Source organism: Eleutherodactylus coqui, chromosome 13, assembly GCF_035609145.1.
Source record: "Eleutherodactylus coqui strain aEleCoq1 chromosome 13, aEleCoq1.hap1, whole genome shotgun sequence".
In the NCBI taxonomy this organism is placed as follows: Eukaryota; Metazoa; Chordata; class Amphibia; order Anura; family Eleutherodactylidae; genus Eleutherodactylus; species Eleutherodactylus coqui.
The window spans coordinates 11,989,617-12,007,772 of record NC_089849.1 but is presented as its reverse complement, the minus strand read 5'-3'; the positions used below and the strand labels follow the sequence as shown (position 1 = coordinate 12,007,772).

The window sequence follows — 18,156 nt, the reverse complement described above, 5'->3', positions numbered from 1 at the left end:
GGACGGACAACAAATGACAAGCAACATCAAAAAATATAGATCTCTCTATGTATATATAGATTTATAGCGTCAGTGACTTCATTCCAACATCCGCTACGATTTCCTGTCCGCAAAGCTTGGTGGCAGGAAGTAGCGGGACCGCGGCCACTCCCAGAACATTAAAAGGGAACCCATCGTGACCTTTGAGCCCCATTAACTACGTTATGGAGGTCAGAGGTCAGGGAACAGGGTGTCCGGGGAGCGTTGCTTTATACTCTCAGGGTGCCCCGTTTATGCTCCATGTCCCTCTGAAGTGCGCCGGCAGCGTGACACCTGCGTGCTGACCTGGGAGGGACACAGTGAAGGAACAGGGCGATGGCAAGTATATGGGGCTCAAAAGTCATGACAGGTTCCCTTTAAAGGGGATCGAGTAAGTGCAAAGAAAATATTAGGCTCCGTGCTAATGCTCATCACACCCCCTAGTGAGCAATAAACATACTGCAGCATGAGTGACCGGCACACACACTACAGGAGGGGCTAATATAAAGAGGGAGGCACGGCTGTCCCCCAAGTGCGGAGGACCATGCGAACTATAGAGAGAGTGGCAGTGCTTAGCAGCGTGTTCCTGCAACGTGCCAGCGCCTGCACGACTGTCGAGAGGACAAATCCCAGCATTCATCCAACGTTACGGGTTAAGCAGACACACAAGGGAGGTAGCTGCAGGTATGGCACATGGGATATAGGAGATCAGCCCAGGGTGCCCGCTTATGGGTATAGGGATGAGCGTGCACCTGACCGGGATGGGGGCCATGCTCTGGGTCATAAGCACATTGCCTCAAAGTCACATGAGCAATGAAAACAAAAAAAGAAAGGTACTCGCAGCAGCAAAGGCAAGCCACGGAGGCAGCGAGCAAAGGACAAAGGGTTGGGATGGAGACAAAACAGGAGAAGTAGTGCAGTCAGGACCGGCCCTGGGTAATATACGCAGCACTATTTCACACGTACAACATACATGTACATAGTACATTCAATGGCCACGCACTCCGTCAGGTCACATGGGATGCTAGCGTACACATCACGGTTTACATGAGAGCGGGGAGGATTCCTGTACATCGATGTAGTGGAGATACAGACACTAAGAGGATGGGGGAGATGAACAGGTAACCTGTGTACTCTGATCAGCAGCATCTATATATCGCTTCTAGAGGTATATACAACGTGCAGGCCAGAGTCCGACTTGCATAATGACCCCCCCAGTCACAGGAAGAACAGACATCCCAACCCAATTCTCGGGGAAGCATTACTGGACGCTGGTCGGTGATATACCAGCATACGGCCCACCCACTGACCTCCAGTAGAGGATACACTTCCCCTTTAAGATACCCCCCTTCCTCCCAGAGTCCTACAAAGTGCTAAGTAAAGAGTCCAGCGGCAGCCGCCAGGGTTACGGCTGGTTGGTGGAGGCACTGACTGGGCGACAACTGATCCTGCGGATGGAGTGCAGGGCGACAGTGCAGCAGCCGCGCATCAGGGAGCTGATGTTATATACAGGCTGTCCTTGGCGCCTCTGTGCACGGCACAGCCAGGCTACGGTAGGTACCACGGGGATCAGTACAGCCATTAAGTCCACGACAAAATGTCGACTCCAGTAACTGAGCGGAGCGTCTGGCTCTTCGCCGTCTGCGTTTTCCGCGTTGGCCACGCCATCTGGTACCAGCACCACACAGCTTGGGTCGGCGGCATTTTCACATTCCGGCTCTTTGGGGTCCTTGGCGGTCGCAGCTTGTGACTGCAGCACTTTCTCTACTATTATATCAGGATCCGGGGTGCCCGCAGAGTCGTCTGTCTGCACCCCACAATCGCTGACGCTGCTGGCCTGGACAGCCGCTTCTGCGCACAATGGCGGGGGCTGCACAGTGAGACACAACGGGCCTTCCCCCAGATAGAACTCCGGGCCGGAGGATACGGCGCTGCTGTCATCCGGGGCGGCATACCCACTATCTCCAGTGTCCTGAGAGTGGCGATCTCCAACAGGAGGCTCGCTCAGTTTGGTGTACGTTGAGCTACGGGTGAGGGAGCGAGCTGGCGAATCCCCGGCAGAGCCTCCACCTTCTGCGCCACGTACGGTGCCATCGTGTGCCAGCTCCATGTTCTGCAGGAGAGTCTCTAGTTTTCGGTTCTGAACAGTGATGTCTGCAAAGTATTTCTGCATCCCCATATCGCCTTCCCCCAGGCGGCAGCGGATGCCCTCCATGACCTCACGAAGCTGCTGGATCTCTCGCTGCGCGGTTTTCAATGCCAACTGCGCCTCCACGCGGTGGCACTCCTCTTCTATCCAGTCTTCCTGCATCCGGCTCAGCTGAGACCTCAACTCATCCACCTCCGTGTCTCTAAAGTGTGGAGGAAAGAACACAGCAAAGCAGGAATGTGAGACTTTACATAGTGACTTAATACTCCAGTCACACCCAAAGCTGCATCCAGAATCGTGAGATATATATCCATCTCATCTCACCTGTCTGCTGCTACACTGCATTGTGGGAAATGCCAGACTAAAAAGCACAGTTTATTTCTATCAGGCAGCCAGCAGAATTATTAATGCAGCTTTGGATGTGACTAGAGTGAAAAACATTTAACTTAGGTGGACGTTCTGGTAACAAGTCTAAGGTGCTGATTTATTAACATTAGCACTACATATGCCAGTTTTAACCACTTAACGACCACCCATACGGCTTTTTACAGCGGTCGTTAAGTGGCCTTATACTGATTCACGTGCATTTGCCCTGCATCAGAAGCCTGGCACGCATTTCCTATGGCAGGTGGGGTTGATGCTTGGTGGTCGGATGACAGTCTAGCACCGGCTTTAATAGTTGGAACTGGAGAAACCGCCGATCCCTGCTGTTTAACCCTTTATATGCCGTGGTCAATGTGACCATGGCATGTAGAAGGCTAATAGATCAAGCATCCTTGAGGATTGATTGGATACATATGGCACTGGCTCGCCAACCTAGCCCGGACCTACCAAGAGATGCGGTCCTTAAACTGCACTATTACGAGGTCCAGGATCAGCTGTTGTCAGCCGTCAGAAATCTCTCTACGTTGCCGGGACTTCCCACCTCTGTCCAGCTGTTCACAGACGTGGCCCCGACGACCTTGGCTGAGCGAAGAGCCTTCCGGCCAATTGCACAGGCTCTGGGTTCAGCCAATGTGAGATACAAGTGGGGATTCCCCTTTGCTCTCCACTTTCAGCATCACGGCATGGCATATACTGGCAAGTCAATAGAGGAGGCGTATGGAGCCCTTGAGGGAGCGCAACTTCAGAGGCCACAGGAGGCCAGTCCTTCACATCCTCACCCTAGAAGGACCTGGAACATGCGCCAGTCCCCGAGGATTTCACCAGGCTCTTCCCCCAAGATTCTGGAGTGTGACATTCAAGTCCCTCATAAAAGACGTTCATAAACAGGGACTGTGAGCGACTGAGGGGTGGTGGAGGAAGGGGGGGGGGCAAAAGGGTGGCTGGAATGTAGCACTGCCATTATTAGAGTATTGGAGGGGATATAGACCCCGTGGACTAGTCTACAAGGGCTGATTGTTGAAATGTGATAGCTATAATAGTAAAGGTGTGAATCCGAGTAAGGATGGATAGCTGCCCTGAACCTCAATGGTTGGCGGCCCTCTCTGAAGGAGGGTTGTATCTCATCGTGACTACTACGGTCCTAGGACCTTTTCCTGTTCATATCCCGTTTTATATGTGATGCTTCTCCGCTTTAGGTTCTGGAGACGGGCAGCACGTGTTTGTAGGTTCTTTCTTGTTCCTTCAAAGCTTTAGGTCATCAATCTCACAATAAGTCTGGTAGACAAACTATTTCAGGAATGACGGGAAGTCTGGCTGGAAGAACTGTAAAGCCTTGTAATCAAGCCATCCAATGGTATGTCTAATTTCCCATAATGTCAGGGGGTTAAATTATCCCAACAAGCCAAAAATGGCTTTCCTGACTATGTAAAACATAAACTTGACATAATTTGTCTTCAGGAGACCCTTTTTTTCCCCCCCTCTGTTCCCAGGTACTTTCATCAACACTAGTCACCCCGTTACACAACTCTTTCCCCTTTCTAACAGGAAAGACTGATCTTGATTGAGAGGGTAGATTCTGTATTCTCATAGGTAAACTACACAACCAACCACTGGCCAAAGTCAATATCTGTGCCCCCTCGGAAAACCCCATGCCCACCATCCAGGTGATTACCCACAAACTCCTACATATTCCCAACATTACATTCTATGGGCAGGAGATTTTAATTCTCCCCTCTCTTCCACCCTGGACAGGTCGAATAGTAATCCGGATAGATTTTCAACTATTCAGCTAAAGGAACGGGGTAACAAGTTGTCCCTATTGGCGCTGGCTGATAGCTGGAGGGAGATTTGTGGAAATAAGAGGGGTTACGCTTTTTTTCCCCCTCGGTTAGTCAGGCTTATTCTAGATTAGACTATATACTGGTGTCCACGTCCCTTTTGCCCTTTCTTACAACATCTAGGCACTATCCATGTACGTGGTCAAACCCCGACCTAGTCCTCTCAGTGAGAAGACTCCCAAGCCCATATTTAAATGGAGGCTGAATGAGGCCCTTATTCGAGATCCTAACATATCAGTGCAGATCTCAAATCAGATCTCGGAATTCTTTGGTTTTAACTCTACCCAGGAAACGCAACCTCACTGGGTTTGGCTCTCTCATAAGGCCTTTATCCGGGGTCAGCTGATTCGCCTCAAGCCTTTCTGGCTCTTGAGAGGAGACTATTCTTACTTGAAACCTACAACCAGCGACTTCCGAGGGCCATGACTAAAGAAATTGGAGATGTTAAGGTACAGCTGAACACCCTTCTGTCTGAGAGGGTGGAGTGAGCACTGCAATCAATGGGCTATAGATATGCTACTAGCAGTGAAATTGCGAGACGGGCAGAGGATGAACTCTGTCTTCAAGATGTATACCCCTCACAACACGACTACTACTACTAACCCAGACAAGATCTACTATGCACTTGCTACATATTATTCATCATTACACAAAGAACAAAAAAGGGGAATATAGAGAATATGGGGCCTAGTTTCCAAGATACCCTCCCACTACCCTCTCTTTCCCAGGATCAAAGAGAGTACTTGAATGGGGATGTTACTTTGGAAGAGATAATTGAGGCCATGAACAACTTAAAGTTGGGGAAAGGTCCGGGCCCTGATGGCTTCCCAGCCCTCTATTATAAAAAATACACAGGGCCGTTACAGAATTTGTTCCAAACTCTGATGAAGGGAGACGGCCAGTCCCAAGAAGTTCTAAATTCCAATTTAACGGTAATTCCCAAGGCTAATCAAGATCCCCTCTCCCAAGAGCTACAGGCCTATCTCATTGCTGAATACTGACTACAAAATTTTCACATCTATTCCAGCAGCCCGTCTGAACCAGTTCCTTCCGGGCCTAAAGCTCCATTTAGATGGGACGATGCCCGACACTCATCCCCGCACACACTCGCTCTCGTGCTACTGCTGGATATTATGGATTACTCAAAAGATACTAATATCCCTGTAACGCTATGGGCTCTAGACATCGAAAAAGCCTTCGACTCCCTGTCCTGGAAATATTTATTTTTTTATCTTGCAGCGTATGGGTGTTGACAGCGCCTTCCCACAAGCTATTAGGGCTTTATATTCTACTCCCTCCACTCTACTAAAGTTGCCTACAAGCAAGGAAACACCCATTTCAGTTAGGAGAGTTGCCATCCTGAGGAAGGTTGGGAGGTGGGAGTGGAATATAAACTCCGTTTATTTGCTGCTTACATTAACCCAGCCGTTAATATCTTTACCTAACCTAATGGGATTACTAGATAGGTGGGTGCAAATCATGGGACTTAAAATAAACCCTGATAAATGTGATATTGCTTATTTGCATTCTCCACCCTCTCTGACGAAACTACTTGGCTTTCAACATCGACCCCTGTTGCCTATTCCAATCCCCCGTTCAGTTCTAGCAAATCTGCAGCGACGCATTTTCTAATTTATTTGGGCTTCTAAGCGCCCCAGAATTAAGAATACCCTAATGTAATCATAAAAGAAAGGGAGGTCCCTGGGTCCCCATTAATGAAATATTACATAGCAGCACAAACGGCCCGATGGAGAACGACTTTGGGGGACACTGAGGCCCCGTTGTGGGTTGACAGAGTCGTCCAGAATAACCCCTCAGACTTTTCCTAGCCTGATATGGCCCTACGAGTCCGAATCTATATGTTACTAGTCCGCTGATTATCATTCCTTGAAGACCTGGAGAAATCTACAAGGCCCTCTAGGATGCTTCCCATTATTCCCACTGAGCCTGGACCTGGTTCATTTCCAATGGTGGAAGATTAATGAACTGACGGACCTCTGTCATTTAGTACCGGGATCCCATCTGCTCACATTGGCCCAAATTCAGGCCAAGTTTAACCCCTTGAGTGGCGGGTTTCCTACCACCCTGTCGTGCCCACCAGGGCAGGTTTTTTAAAATGGTCTAATCATTGAATTTCAACTAGTTTTGCAGTTGCGTCTCAAGAGCCATAACTTTTTCATTTTTCCATTGACACGGCCATATGAGGGCTTGTTTTTTGCGGGACAAGTTGTGATTTTTTTAAACCAGGGGGGAGGAAAAAAAAGAAATGGGGAAAAAAGAAAAAAAGGGGCCATGTCATTAAGGGGTTAAATAATGTATTAGCTTCCTTCTCTGGGTCATTACGACGCACATGGATACCACATGTGTGATTGTATTTTTGATTTTTTACAAAGTAAAGGGAGACAAGTGTTTTTTTAATTTTTTTAATAATTTTTTTCCTTTTTTTTTTTTTTTTTAATTTTTTATTTTTTTGTCCCTTTAGGGGACTTCCACAGGGACCCATCAGGACCCCTGATCACATTCCGGGGGTCCGATGATGACAGCCCTTTACATGCTGCAGTGACAACCCTTTACATGCTGCAGTCACATAGACTGCAGCATGTAAAGGGTTAACACAGCAGAGATCGGAGGTTTTCTCTGATCTCTGCTGTAAGAGCTGGTACCTAGCTGTCCTCTGACAGCTAACAACCAGCTCCCCCTCCACTGAGACCATCGGCTTGCTTCTGACAAGCCGATGGTCTCTATGGCAACCTGTAAACAAAGCAGGAGGTTGCCGACATGTCGGCAATATCTTCTGCTGTTTTTTCAAAGCCCTTGCACTGTTCTGTGTGGGTCTGTGCAGGCAGAGCACACTGTCACAGCTTGTGGCATTGTGCTCTGCAGCTCCTATAGTGATACATAGCCCGGAAATCTTCCGGGCTATGTTGCTATGAGCAGTGGAGCTCGTCCCCGGAAATTTTCCGGGCGTGCCACTCAAGGGGTTAATCCCCCCGAAGCTGAGATTTATCGAGTCAATCAGGTTTTCCATTTTTTGCTCTCGCTGAACTTGCCACATATAATTCCTGAGTTGACGATGTTTAAAAGACTTTGTAGGAACGATCCCGAGAAAAGGCCCTCTGTCCTTGCTTTATAATATACTGATTAACCCTAATATAGGGGCAAGCTTCCGTTTATGCTAAAATGGGAAACAGATTTACAAATTACTATGTCAGAAAAAAAAGATGGTACCTCTGCTGTAAAACGCTCTCTAAAGGCCGTCACCGGGTCACCTTAATGGAGACAGCTCTAAAGATTCTGCGTCGCACCCACTTAGTACCAGTTAGAATAAATACAATTTTCCCCTCCGCTTCACCCTTCTGTTTCAGGGGATGTACGGAGATGGGATCCCAACTGCATGTCTGGTGGATGTGCCTGAAGGTCGTCAGACTCTGCTCCCAGGTTGCTACATAGATTATATAGGCCGATGTTCTTACTGGGGGATCGCCCTCCCGGAATTAAGCAGCAAGCTCATAGGCTTATTCAAAATATATGTATGGCGACCAGAATCCATTTAGTGGCCAGATGGAAACAGCCCACCCTGTCGGTAAGAGAAATGCAGAACAGGAGCTCACAAATCGCCCTTTATTACACGCCATACAGTCCGATAGCCTGGAGTTGTGGAGACCTTGGATTAAACTAGTCGATATCCCGGGCTTCAGACACAACCTACTCTCAACCTAAAATTATCCCATTGACCCGATATTGGTGATTACCTACTGTTCAAGTCTACTGTGACTGAAGGACCAATGAGAAATATGAGGACCTGCGTTGGGGTTGGTTTAGCTTTTGTAGTTTTGATGTATAATCAGGATTATTCTGAAACAATGCAAAGTTATAACAAGTAGGAAAAAGTGTAGGACAAAAATGTTCAATATGTTGGTAAAAAGCAAAATGTCGTTATTCCTCTTGCTCAATACTCTGCCCCCCCCATGGGGAAAATGGATTGCACGAATGACATATGCACCAGGATGACAGCGAGGGGGACTGTGCGATGCCATGGCACCCAGAGGCTTGAAGACATATCCATCTATTTATCGGCACAGCCTGCTTGTAAATATGGCAAATAATTAGAAATGTGCCCAAAATTGTGTCAAATTTTAGATAATATGTTGCATGCAACACAAAGTGTGACGCTAACGGAGCGGTTATAATTTCCAATTCTTTGTGGTGCAACATAGTTGTAAATCTGTCACACAACATCTGCACCTTATTCTGGGGCACCTTACGCCATGAATCTGGAGCAACTGGCTTCACGAGTAAAAATATGTACACGGCAGTAAACCAATGGAAGGTCTGGAGAGGAGGGAATAGGTTTTTGGGCTATGGGGTGGTCAGACGGGGCGGCCCCAGCCTCACCTCTCGTGCAGGGCGTCCTGCATGTCTTTTAGCCTGCCTCTCAGGTGCCGGATGCAGACCTCCTTCTGCTGCAGGGGGGTGAGGTATTGCTCGGGGGTCGGTGGCTTGATCCCATGGTTCTCGCTGCACAGACTGTATTTATTTGAACGCCTAAAAACAGAGAAGCTAATATCAATTCTGCATCACAAAAGCAACATAAAAATCGCTGTATAAGGCCCCTGTGTAATATTCAGCATCAGTATACATATAGCGCTGCGTTTGGACATATAGTAATAAAATGCTACATACCATCCGCAGTAACTCTGCTTTACTGATCCTCAGATAAATCATGTTGTATACTCTAGTCACAGCCAAATCTGCATTCACACTTCTGTTAGTTCATACAGAGTGTCAATGTTAACTTATCCCGTATGCACAGGATCAGTTTCACATTGGTGGGTGCGAGACCTCGGGGATGCCCACTGATCACAAGAACGGGAGGATCAGACGGGGCGGACCCCCAGCCTCACCTCTCACCAGTATGGATGATGTAGTCAGCAATGCAAGCTGCGGCTCCATTCATCTCCATGGGACCACCAAAGACAAGCCGAGTACAGAACACAGCAGACTTTGTAGAACCATAGTGAATAGAGCAGCGGCACACAAGCTTAAAGGAGTATCCCCATCAGAGCAAGTTCTTCCCTATACACTGGATATCCACAGGATAGGGGATGACTTGCTGATCGATTGGGGTCCAATCACTGGGATACAGAAAAGTCGCCCCTGAAGTGTAGCAAAACGTTTGACAGTGGTGGTTGCACCACCATTCCACTCACTTCAATGGGACCATTGGAGATTGCTTGACAGGACTGCCCATTTAACCCCTTCCTGATGTGCGCCATAGGTATCAGTGTATGGAGGAGGCTCAGGAGTCGAACTCCTTACATACAAGGCGGGTGTCAGCCATCCTTAATAGATGACACCTGCCAGCAACAGCCGCAGCTAGAAATAACTTTGATTGTGGCTGTTAACCCTTGACTGCCACTATAATTTAAATGCCCCAATCGGTGTTTGGGGTCCCCCAACACCCTGTCCACCTTTGTGATGAGATCACGAGGTATAATGGCAACAGTTGACCTTCTGAAGGCCAGGGCAACAGCTATGAGGAGCACCTATTAAGATAAGCCTGTGGCTTTTCTTAATAGAACACTAGCCAGGACACAGTATACTGCAATACTATAGTATTGCAGTATACTGTGTAAGCGATCAGATGAATGCAAGTTTAAGTCCCACATGCGAATTGAAAAATAATGTGAAAATAAAGTGTTTTTTAAAATTTACAGGAACAAATAAAAAGTAAGAGTTTACCCCCCCATCCCCTTTTCCAGTCGTCACATAAAAAAAAAAATTAAAAATTGGTACTGCCACCTATGTAAGCGTCCAGTTTAGTAAAATATTTCGTTATTAATTTTCCAAGGTTAACGAATGCCAGAATTGCATGAAAAAGTCATATGTACCTCAAACTGGCACCAATAAAAACTAAAGGTCAACTTGCAAAAAGCGAGCCCTCACACAACCCCATCAATGGGAAAATAAGGGGTATGGCAGTCAAAAGAGGGCGACAGAAAGCAATTTAATTTAATAGGCATTTTTTAAAAATTAGTACTACTGTACAGAAAACACTGTAAATGTGATATTGCAGTAATTGTAAGACCCGCAGAATAAAGACAAGGCGTCATTTTTACTTCACCGTCAAAGTCGTAAAAGCAAAACCCCTCTAAAAACAAAAAAACAATAAGCTGCCTCCCCTCCCCCCCCATTTCTCCATACTGAGAACTTTTAAGATGTTTTCCAATACATTATAGGTTATATAAATGGTATCACTAAAGAATGCACCCCCCCCCCCCTGCAAAAAAACAAGCCCTCATGTAGATAGGTCACCGGAAAAATGAAAAAAAAAGAAGTTATGATTTTTAAATAGTGGGGAGGAAAAAAAATGCAAAAACAAAAAAGGGGCGCGGCGGGAAGGGGTCGACTATTGGCTCAACCCCTTCAGCTGCGGCGCTTGAAAACCGATCAGAGCCATCGTTTGCTGGAGGCGGGGTTTACATACCCCATTACCAGGAAGCAATCTTCTGTTGGCAGCTGAGGACTAAAAGCAAGCCAGACAAAAAACTCTGGACACCAGTGGGAGGGACCCGGACTGTGTCGGCTAGGTAGGTAAAATAAGACATTCTCCCAAAAATAAGACAGTGCCTCTTTTGGGGCAGAAATGAATATAAGACAGGGTCTTATTTTTGGAGAAACACGGCAGTACGGTAGCAGCCAACCAAAACATGAATGCAGCTTTGAATGTAACAGCAGTATGAGGCATAAAAAAAAAACAAAAACCCTCCCTCCTGAGCGTAAGATTTGCGATTACTCTCACAATGAGTCCCCTCTCCCCGCAGCATCTTCTCCTAAACATATAGAGGCCCATCTCCCACTTCTATCGTTACCTGGATGCAGGACTGCTGTCGCTTCCTTTATAGGACCCCGACGTGCTGCTGCTCAAGGAGGACGTTCCGTACGGGTCCCTCATGGATACAGGAGGCGACACTCGTCTGCGAAGGGGAAAACAGGGCTTAAGGTTAATGCCAAATGTAATGCTAAAGAGGGAAAAGAAAGATATGGCGGGGAGGGGGGTGGGGGTTACCTGCGCGAGCCAACTGATGACCTTCTGCCTCCTGGCACAGACATAGGAGAACTGCAGCAGGGGGGCACTAGTGGGCGGCACAGGGCACCTGCTGGAAAAGGTTCCGTTTTAAATTAAACTCAAGTTAAACCCATGACACATATGTATATACTGTATATTAGACACAGTCAATGCTCTGTGTAGACCCCACTGCCAGCATCCCCATCACAAAGCCCCAGCCCAACACATTTGAGATTCAAGCATCAGCTGCTGTAACTGAGGGCCTAGTACTAGCCAACCATCCGCCTGCCAACAGTGCCCACAACCCAGTCATCAGTGCCGACCTCTGACCAAAGCCATTACCAGCATCACTCAAGATTTTCAATTACAACCACATGTACGGATGTTCTTCCATCTCTACCAAATACACCGGCCACTCAATGGCCCTTTATTAGAGCCCCCAGCCCTCATGATTGGCGCTTCCCCGTATGGTAATTCTCCCCGTGACCCCGGAGTGCAGCATAAAATCACGTGACCAGTTTTCCGTAGATCAGTTTCAGTGTGAATCCACATTAGATGGGAAAATCCAGGGATCGGAGCGACTTCCAACGAGGCCGGGTCATCAGTGCTAGACTAGCCGGGGTCTCACTGACAACCGTGGGGGGTTTCTCATGTAACGGTGTGGAGAGTATACAGAGAATGGCGTGATTAAGGAAAGGGGATCCTGTGGATGGAAACAACTCATCATCGAAAGGGGTCGGAGGAGGATGTCAGGAATCGTTCTGACCAACAGGCTGCACAGTCAGCTGAATACAACGCTGGAGCTCCAACTAACGTGTCCGGACGCACAACTCGCTGTTCCTTAGCACGTATGGGCTATAACAGCAGACGACCACTTCCAGCGCCATTGTGTCTCAAGAGAAACAGAAAGACTCCAGCCGGCAAAAGAGCGCAAAACTTGTATCAGTAAGCAACGGAAAAACATCCCCTGGTCAGGCGAGTCCAGATTTCTGTTCCTCCGTGCTGATAGGAGGTCAGAATTTGGCGCAAGCAGCATGAATCGATGACCCCTTCCTGTCAGCTGGTCAGAACAGGTCAGCACCTCCATCTACAAGAATCTCCCTGTCCGCAGGGGCCGATATTCCTGCAGAACGTTTTAATCACCGAGTGGAATCTACATCACGACGAATTGCTGCAGTTCTGAAGGCCAAAGGAGTCCAACGTGCCACTAGATCGGGTCTGATAAAGGGGCGTTCGGTCTATATGCCCATATAAAGCTCTGCAGATATCCCCATCCATTCTCACACTTGACAGCAAAGCACATTCCCAGATTTCCATCATTTACCTCCTTCTAGCAAATAATCATATAAAAGTAATTAAACACATAAGAAAAGTAGCAGAAACGACCGAGCACAGACATTGCCCACACGATGAGCCCCCCCTGCGCCCACAGACTCGCCGGCATCAGCGGCACACACCCCACAGAGCCCCCGCCGTGCCCTCTAGACGGTCGGCTGCATTGTCCGATACTTGTTTTACATGGAAGCGACGGACAATGCGAATAAAAGGACAAAAGACGCACAAAACGCTCCATCTGTGACAAAGAGCAGCACACAAACCTGCAAGGGAGACCCCAACCGCCCCGTCCTCACACACGAGAGCTATGGAGGAGGAGGAGGAGGGTGATGTCACGCCGACATGGCATCCTGCCCATCACTCATCCACCCCACAAGGTTGCCATAGTAACAGGGATGATGCTCGATTAGGATCCCAGGCTGTCAGATCCAGCGTTTCCCTGTTCCTCCACCCACTACTAGCTGCAAGCAACAACATCCAGAGCACAAGCTGCAGCAGCTCAGCAACACACCGTGCCCGCCTGGTGAACATCATGGGCATCCAGCAATGTCCTGGGGCCGATACATTATAATATACCTTGACTGGAAACTCTATGCACAACACATCCTGATGCCAATATATATGCCACGCTGTAGCCTCTGCAGATACTATGCGGGCATCAGTTCAGCTTTACCCCAATACCCTACAGCCTGTGAATCAGCAACAGAGGAAGCATCCATAGGGTCCCTGCTCCTTTAAGAAGTGCAAGATTAGCATCAGCTATTCCAATGCTATATACAAGGGCAATGCCATCTGCAAACTTCTTGGTGCACTGGCACAGAGACAGTCCTGATGGGGCACATGGAAAAGAAGGTCAGCTCCAGTTGGCTCCAACTCGCAGTCCCGTAGTCTGGAGGGCTCCACAAGCCAAGGGATGGGCGTGGAACTTGGGCGTACATGCCCTAGAGGCAGACTACCATGCTACTGCTATGGGATCCATTCCTTTTGCTGGGTGTGAGAACTTATTTAGGACTTTCCTCCAAAAAGGGCTACATTCTAAGCAAAGACGGAGGTGAAGAATTGGCCCAGGGGTCATTTAAAAGCGCGTGAATGGGAAACGAATACTACCTCCTTTCCTGGGTGTCAAAACTGGACAACATAACGGGAGCCGATTTAAACTTTTTCTATGGGGCCCCATCTCTTCTATGTATGCCACTGGAGTAAGCAGAAGCAACGCCCACATAGGTCGCCCCATGTAAAAAGGCCCTTGTCAGAAGCAGATGCCTGACAGGTCGTCCCAGCGATGAGCGTTCTTGTGCTTTAATACAGGGATGGTCATTGCTGAGTGAATGGAGGTGGAGCAGCCGGGGATCGGTCTGGGTGTCCGCTTCCATTCACAGTAAACAGGCAGCAGTTCATAGATGAATGACTGCCGGTTTACACAGGCCGATCCATAATTGTGGGAATCCGAACAATTATCAGTTCGTGTAAAAGGGCCCCAACGCAGAATGACGAGAGGGGTCAAGGCTCGCTCACACTGCTGTTTGATACACCATCCTAGAAGTCAAACAAAGGCAAAAGTAAAAGTGCTGAAAGGAACCCACCGACTCACATCCAGCTACAGGGGCATCTAATACGGAGGTAATCAAAGCCTGGGGCTGGCTTTACACTGGTGTATTTGTGCACGCAATACACAGAGAGGGTTTCAGTGGGTTCACTCACATTTCCGTATTTTGGGTGCACATTTCGGTCATGTTAAAATAACCCCCCCCCAAAATTGAACATGCTCTATCCTTCTGCGTATTTATGCCCCAAAGTCCCCATAGAAGCCAATAGGGGGTGCACAAATGCGCGCCCAATACGCAAGGAGATGCGTGAGACAATGCGTAATTCCACCGAAAAAAGAACGCATTCGGAATTCATTAGCCATTTCAATCAGTGCGTTTGTTTGCCACATGCAAAATTACCATGCTCACGGGTGCAAAAAGTACAGTAAAATACACTGATGCGCGTGCAAAAAGAGCATCGCTCATTCTGTAAATGCGCAGCACTCAGCACGCGCAAATACGCATGAGCCTATGTGATACAAAGCAAGACAGGATGCCCCCCTTCCTGTACACCCACAACGCTATACCCAGCGATGCCACTCAGCAGCACCAGAGCCCCGCAGCATCTATAATTAAACGTGCAGAGATCCTGCGTTCTCCCATCCGGCGCTCACACCCTCGTACTACACAGCTCGCACTTCTATCAGCAGAATTGCAGTGTTCTGGACCCAGGAGATCCACCCACACAGTTAACCATCATCTCGCTGATGGAGGCTTAAAAAGAGAAGCGAGAACAGATGTCCCCAACCCTGCGGCCCGTCACCGCGGATCATGAGCGGTAACGCCACTACAGCTCTGTGTGACCTTCACAACAGCACGGAAGAGCCGATACAGACATCCGGAGGGAATAGTGGCAGAGAGATGGATGGATGCATAGAACAGAGATAAGTCACCTTTATGACCAGGTCAGAGGTCACCAATGATCGGCGCAGGTACATGATGTGACTGCTCAGTGACAGGACAATTCAATATGCAGTTTGTCCTTGAGGACTAAGGGCACCTCCAAAAGGGATACTGCGCCCCATGTTGAACAGCACAGCCTCCCTTCATAATGAGGCCTACATTCACAACCCGACTGCCGTTACCAACACACTATAGCATCACCCTTATAAAAAATAACTAAAGTGCCTACAGGTAACAGGTCAAGTGGCGGCGAGAAAACTGGGGGAGCAGTCATTACTACTCTAACGACCCCCAATATCAGACTCCAGTCAGTGCAGAATGATCAGATTTCTCCAGCCTTACATTGTATACATTAGTGGCAACATTGTAGCAATCATAAGCAAGATCACATCCATGACAGCTGGGGTCATCTCCCCCATATAATTAAACATGCAGAGATCCTACATTCTCCCATCCAGCGCTCACACACTTCTATCAGCAGATTTACAGAGTTCTGGACCCAGGAGATCCACCCACACAATTAACCATTATCTTGCTGTATAGTATTATATATACTGTAGCAAAAGATTGGAGATGCCACCAGCACCAAATTAAGGAGGGATGGGGGGGGGGTAGGGGGTGACAAAATTGTCACTAAAAGAAAATGTTCCCGCCATCAAGGAAAAATACTGAACTCCCATTTCCCAAAAAGTTGAATGCAAACTTTACTCGAGAGCAGGAAGTTTTTGTGCCGTCTGTAAGATAAGAATTCTATATGAGGCCAAGTAATAAAATAATAAAGCACAGTGGTGACCAACATGCAGCCTGGATGGAAGGGGGAGTTCCTCCTTAACATATAAGCGTCAGCTCTTCATTAAGCTGCTCACACAGGAAGGTTTTGTTCAGGTTATTCTTATGCAGTTTTTGAAGCCAAAATCAGGTGCAGATCATAAAAAGAGAGAAGGTAGAAAGTTTAGCAGAAAAGATACCTGCTCCTGGATTCAATATCTGCATCAAAAACCCTAAAGAAAACTTGCACGTGTGACAGCAGCCTTGTGGGAGTATAAGGAAGTCACCGAAAAGCAATCCGTTCCGCAATGATAATCTCGATGGGTTGTATAGATCTGAACAGTGATCAAAAAAAAAAAAATAGAAGTGGAGAGGAGCTGAACCTGCGAGCTGTATGCTTTTTTTACTTAATAAAGAATGAAGTTTTTTTAACGGTAGCAGCTCCTCTCCACTTCTATTTTTATTTATATGGAATTAAGCCGTTTGCCGTCGGCTGCTTGAGGACGGAGCTCCTGTTGAATCTCAGATCTCCCTGCAACACTGGAAGATACTGCTGGTGAGGTGAGCCCATATTTCTTTTTTGGCTTATTCACATGAACAGTGATCACCTGCCAAGTACCCCAAAACAGCATACCCTAATCCCCCCCTGCGCAAAAAGCACTAAGCCTCTGCCCTTCCTAATCCACCCCAGTGCAAAGGACCCCATTCCTCCCTAGTGCAAACAGCACTAATTCTCTGCTTTCTGAGCCGGCCCCATGAGCCGGCCCAGTGCCAGCCCTCCGCCGGCCCCATGAGCCTCCCCAGTGCCAGCCCTCCGCCGGCCCCATGAGCCTCCCCAGTGCCAGCCCTCCGCCGGCCCAATGAGCCTCCCCAGTGCCAGCCCTCCGCCGGCCCAATGAGCCTCCCCAGTGCCAGCCCTCCGCCGGCCCAATGAGCCTCCCCAGTGCCAGCCCTCCGCCGGCCCAATGAGCCTCCCCAGTGCCAGCCCTCCGCCGGCCCCATGAGCCTCCCCAGTGCCAGCCCTCCGCCGGCCCCATGAGCCTCCCCAGTGCCAGCCCTCCGCCGGCCCCATGAGCCTCCCCAGTGCAAGCCCTCCGCCGGCCCCATGAGCCTCCCCAGTGCAAGCCCTCCGCCGGCCCCATGAGCCTCCCCAGTGCAAGCCCTCCGCCGGCCCCATGAGCCTCCCCAGTGCAAGCCCTCCGCCGGCCCCATGAGCCTCCCCAGTGCAAGCCCTCCGCCGGCCCCATGAGCCTCCCCAGTGCAAGCCCTCCGCCGGCCCCATGAGCCTCCCCAGTGCAAGCCCTCCGCCGGCCCCATGAGCCTCCCCAGTGCAAGCCCTCCGCCGGCCCCATGAGCCTCCCCAGTGCAAGCCCTCCGCCGGCCCCATGAGCCTCCCCAGTGCAAGCCCTCCGCCTGCCCCCATCAATCCTCCACCCTCCAAACCCTCCCCAGTGCAACCTTCTACCCCCTAAACCTCCCAAGTGCAACCCTCAGCCCCTGCAATCCTTCTCAGTGCAAACACTAATCCCCCTTAGGAAAGCAGCTCCTGCAGCCCTCTAACCCCCAGTCCACAATACAACCCTCTACCCCAAATTCCACCCAGCACAATTCTCTGCACTCCCTACTCCTTCCAAGTACAACCCTCTAGGCCCCCTTAATCCTCTCCAATGCCAACTGCATTAAATCTCCATGGTGCACAGCACCCCCTGCTCCCCTAATCCTACCCAGTGTAAAGTACCCACTAGTCTTTCATAGTGCAACCATCTGCCCCCAAATCTCTACAATATAACACTCTGTACCCCTAATTTTCCTGTGCAAACAACACCTCCTAATCCACCCCAGTGCAAACCTCTGCGCCCCTAATCCTCCCCTGGACAACCATTCTGCGTCCCCTAGTCGTCCTGAGTGCAAACAGCACCCCCAATCCTCTCCAGTGCAGCACTCCGTGCCCCCACCAAGCACAGGGCTGATGTCAGCACACCGCACCCCCATATGTCGCTCTCCCACCCCCCAGTGTGCAGCCCGGGCGCTGTCACCTGCGGGGCTCTGCATGATGCTGCCGCAGCTCCGGCCGGCGGAGGAGGAGTGCGGGGAGGAGAGGTGCGG

At 49.2% G+C, this 18,156-nt stretch overlaps 1 protein-coding gene across 1 annotated transcript; it reads right to left on the bottom strand.

The window, feature by feature from the left end:
• Positions 1 to 8: 8 nt before the first annotated feature.
• Positions 9 to 18,116, bottom strand: SNPH (syntaphilin). Its single transcript, XM_066587467.1, has 5 exons — positions 18,087 to 18,116; positions 11,459 to 11,549; positions 11,262 to 11,366; positions 8,785 to 8,934; positions 9 to 2,369 (listed from the first exon to the last, which is right to left on the bottom strand). The coding sequence occupies exons 1-5, from the start codon at positions 18,100 to 18,102 to the stop codon at positions 1,424 to 1,426; spliced, it is 1,308 nt and encodes a 435-aa protein (XP_066443564.1). The 5' UTR covers positions 18,103 to 18,116; the 3' UTR covers positions 9 to 1,423.
• Positions 18,117 to 18,156: the final 40 nt, after the last annotated feature.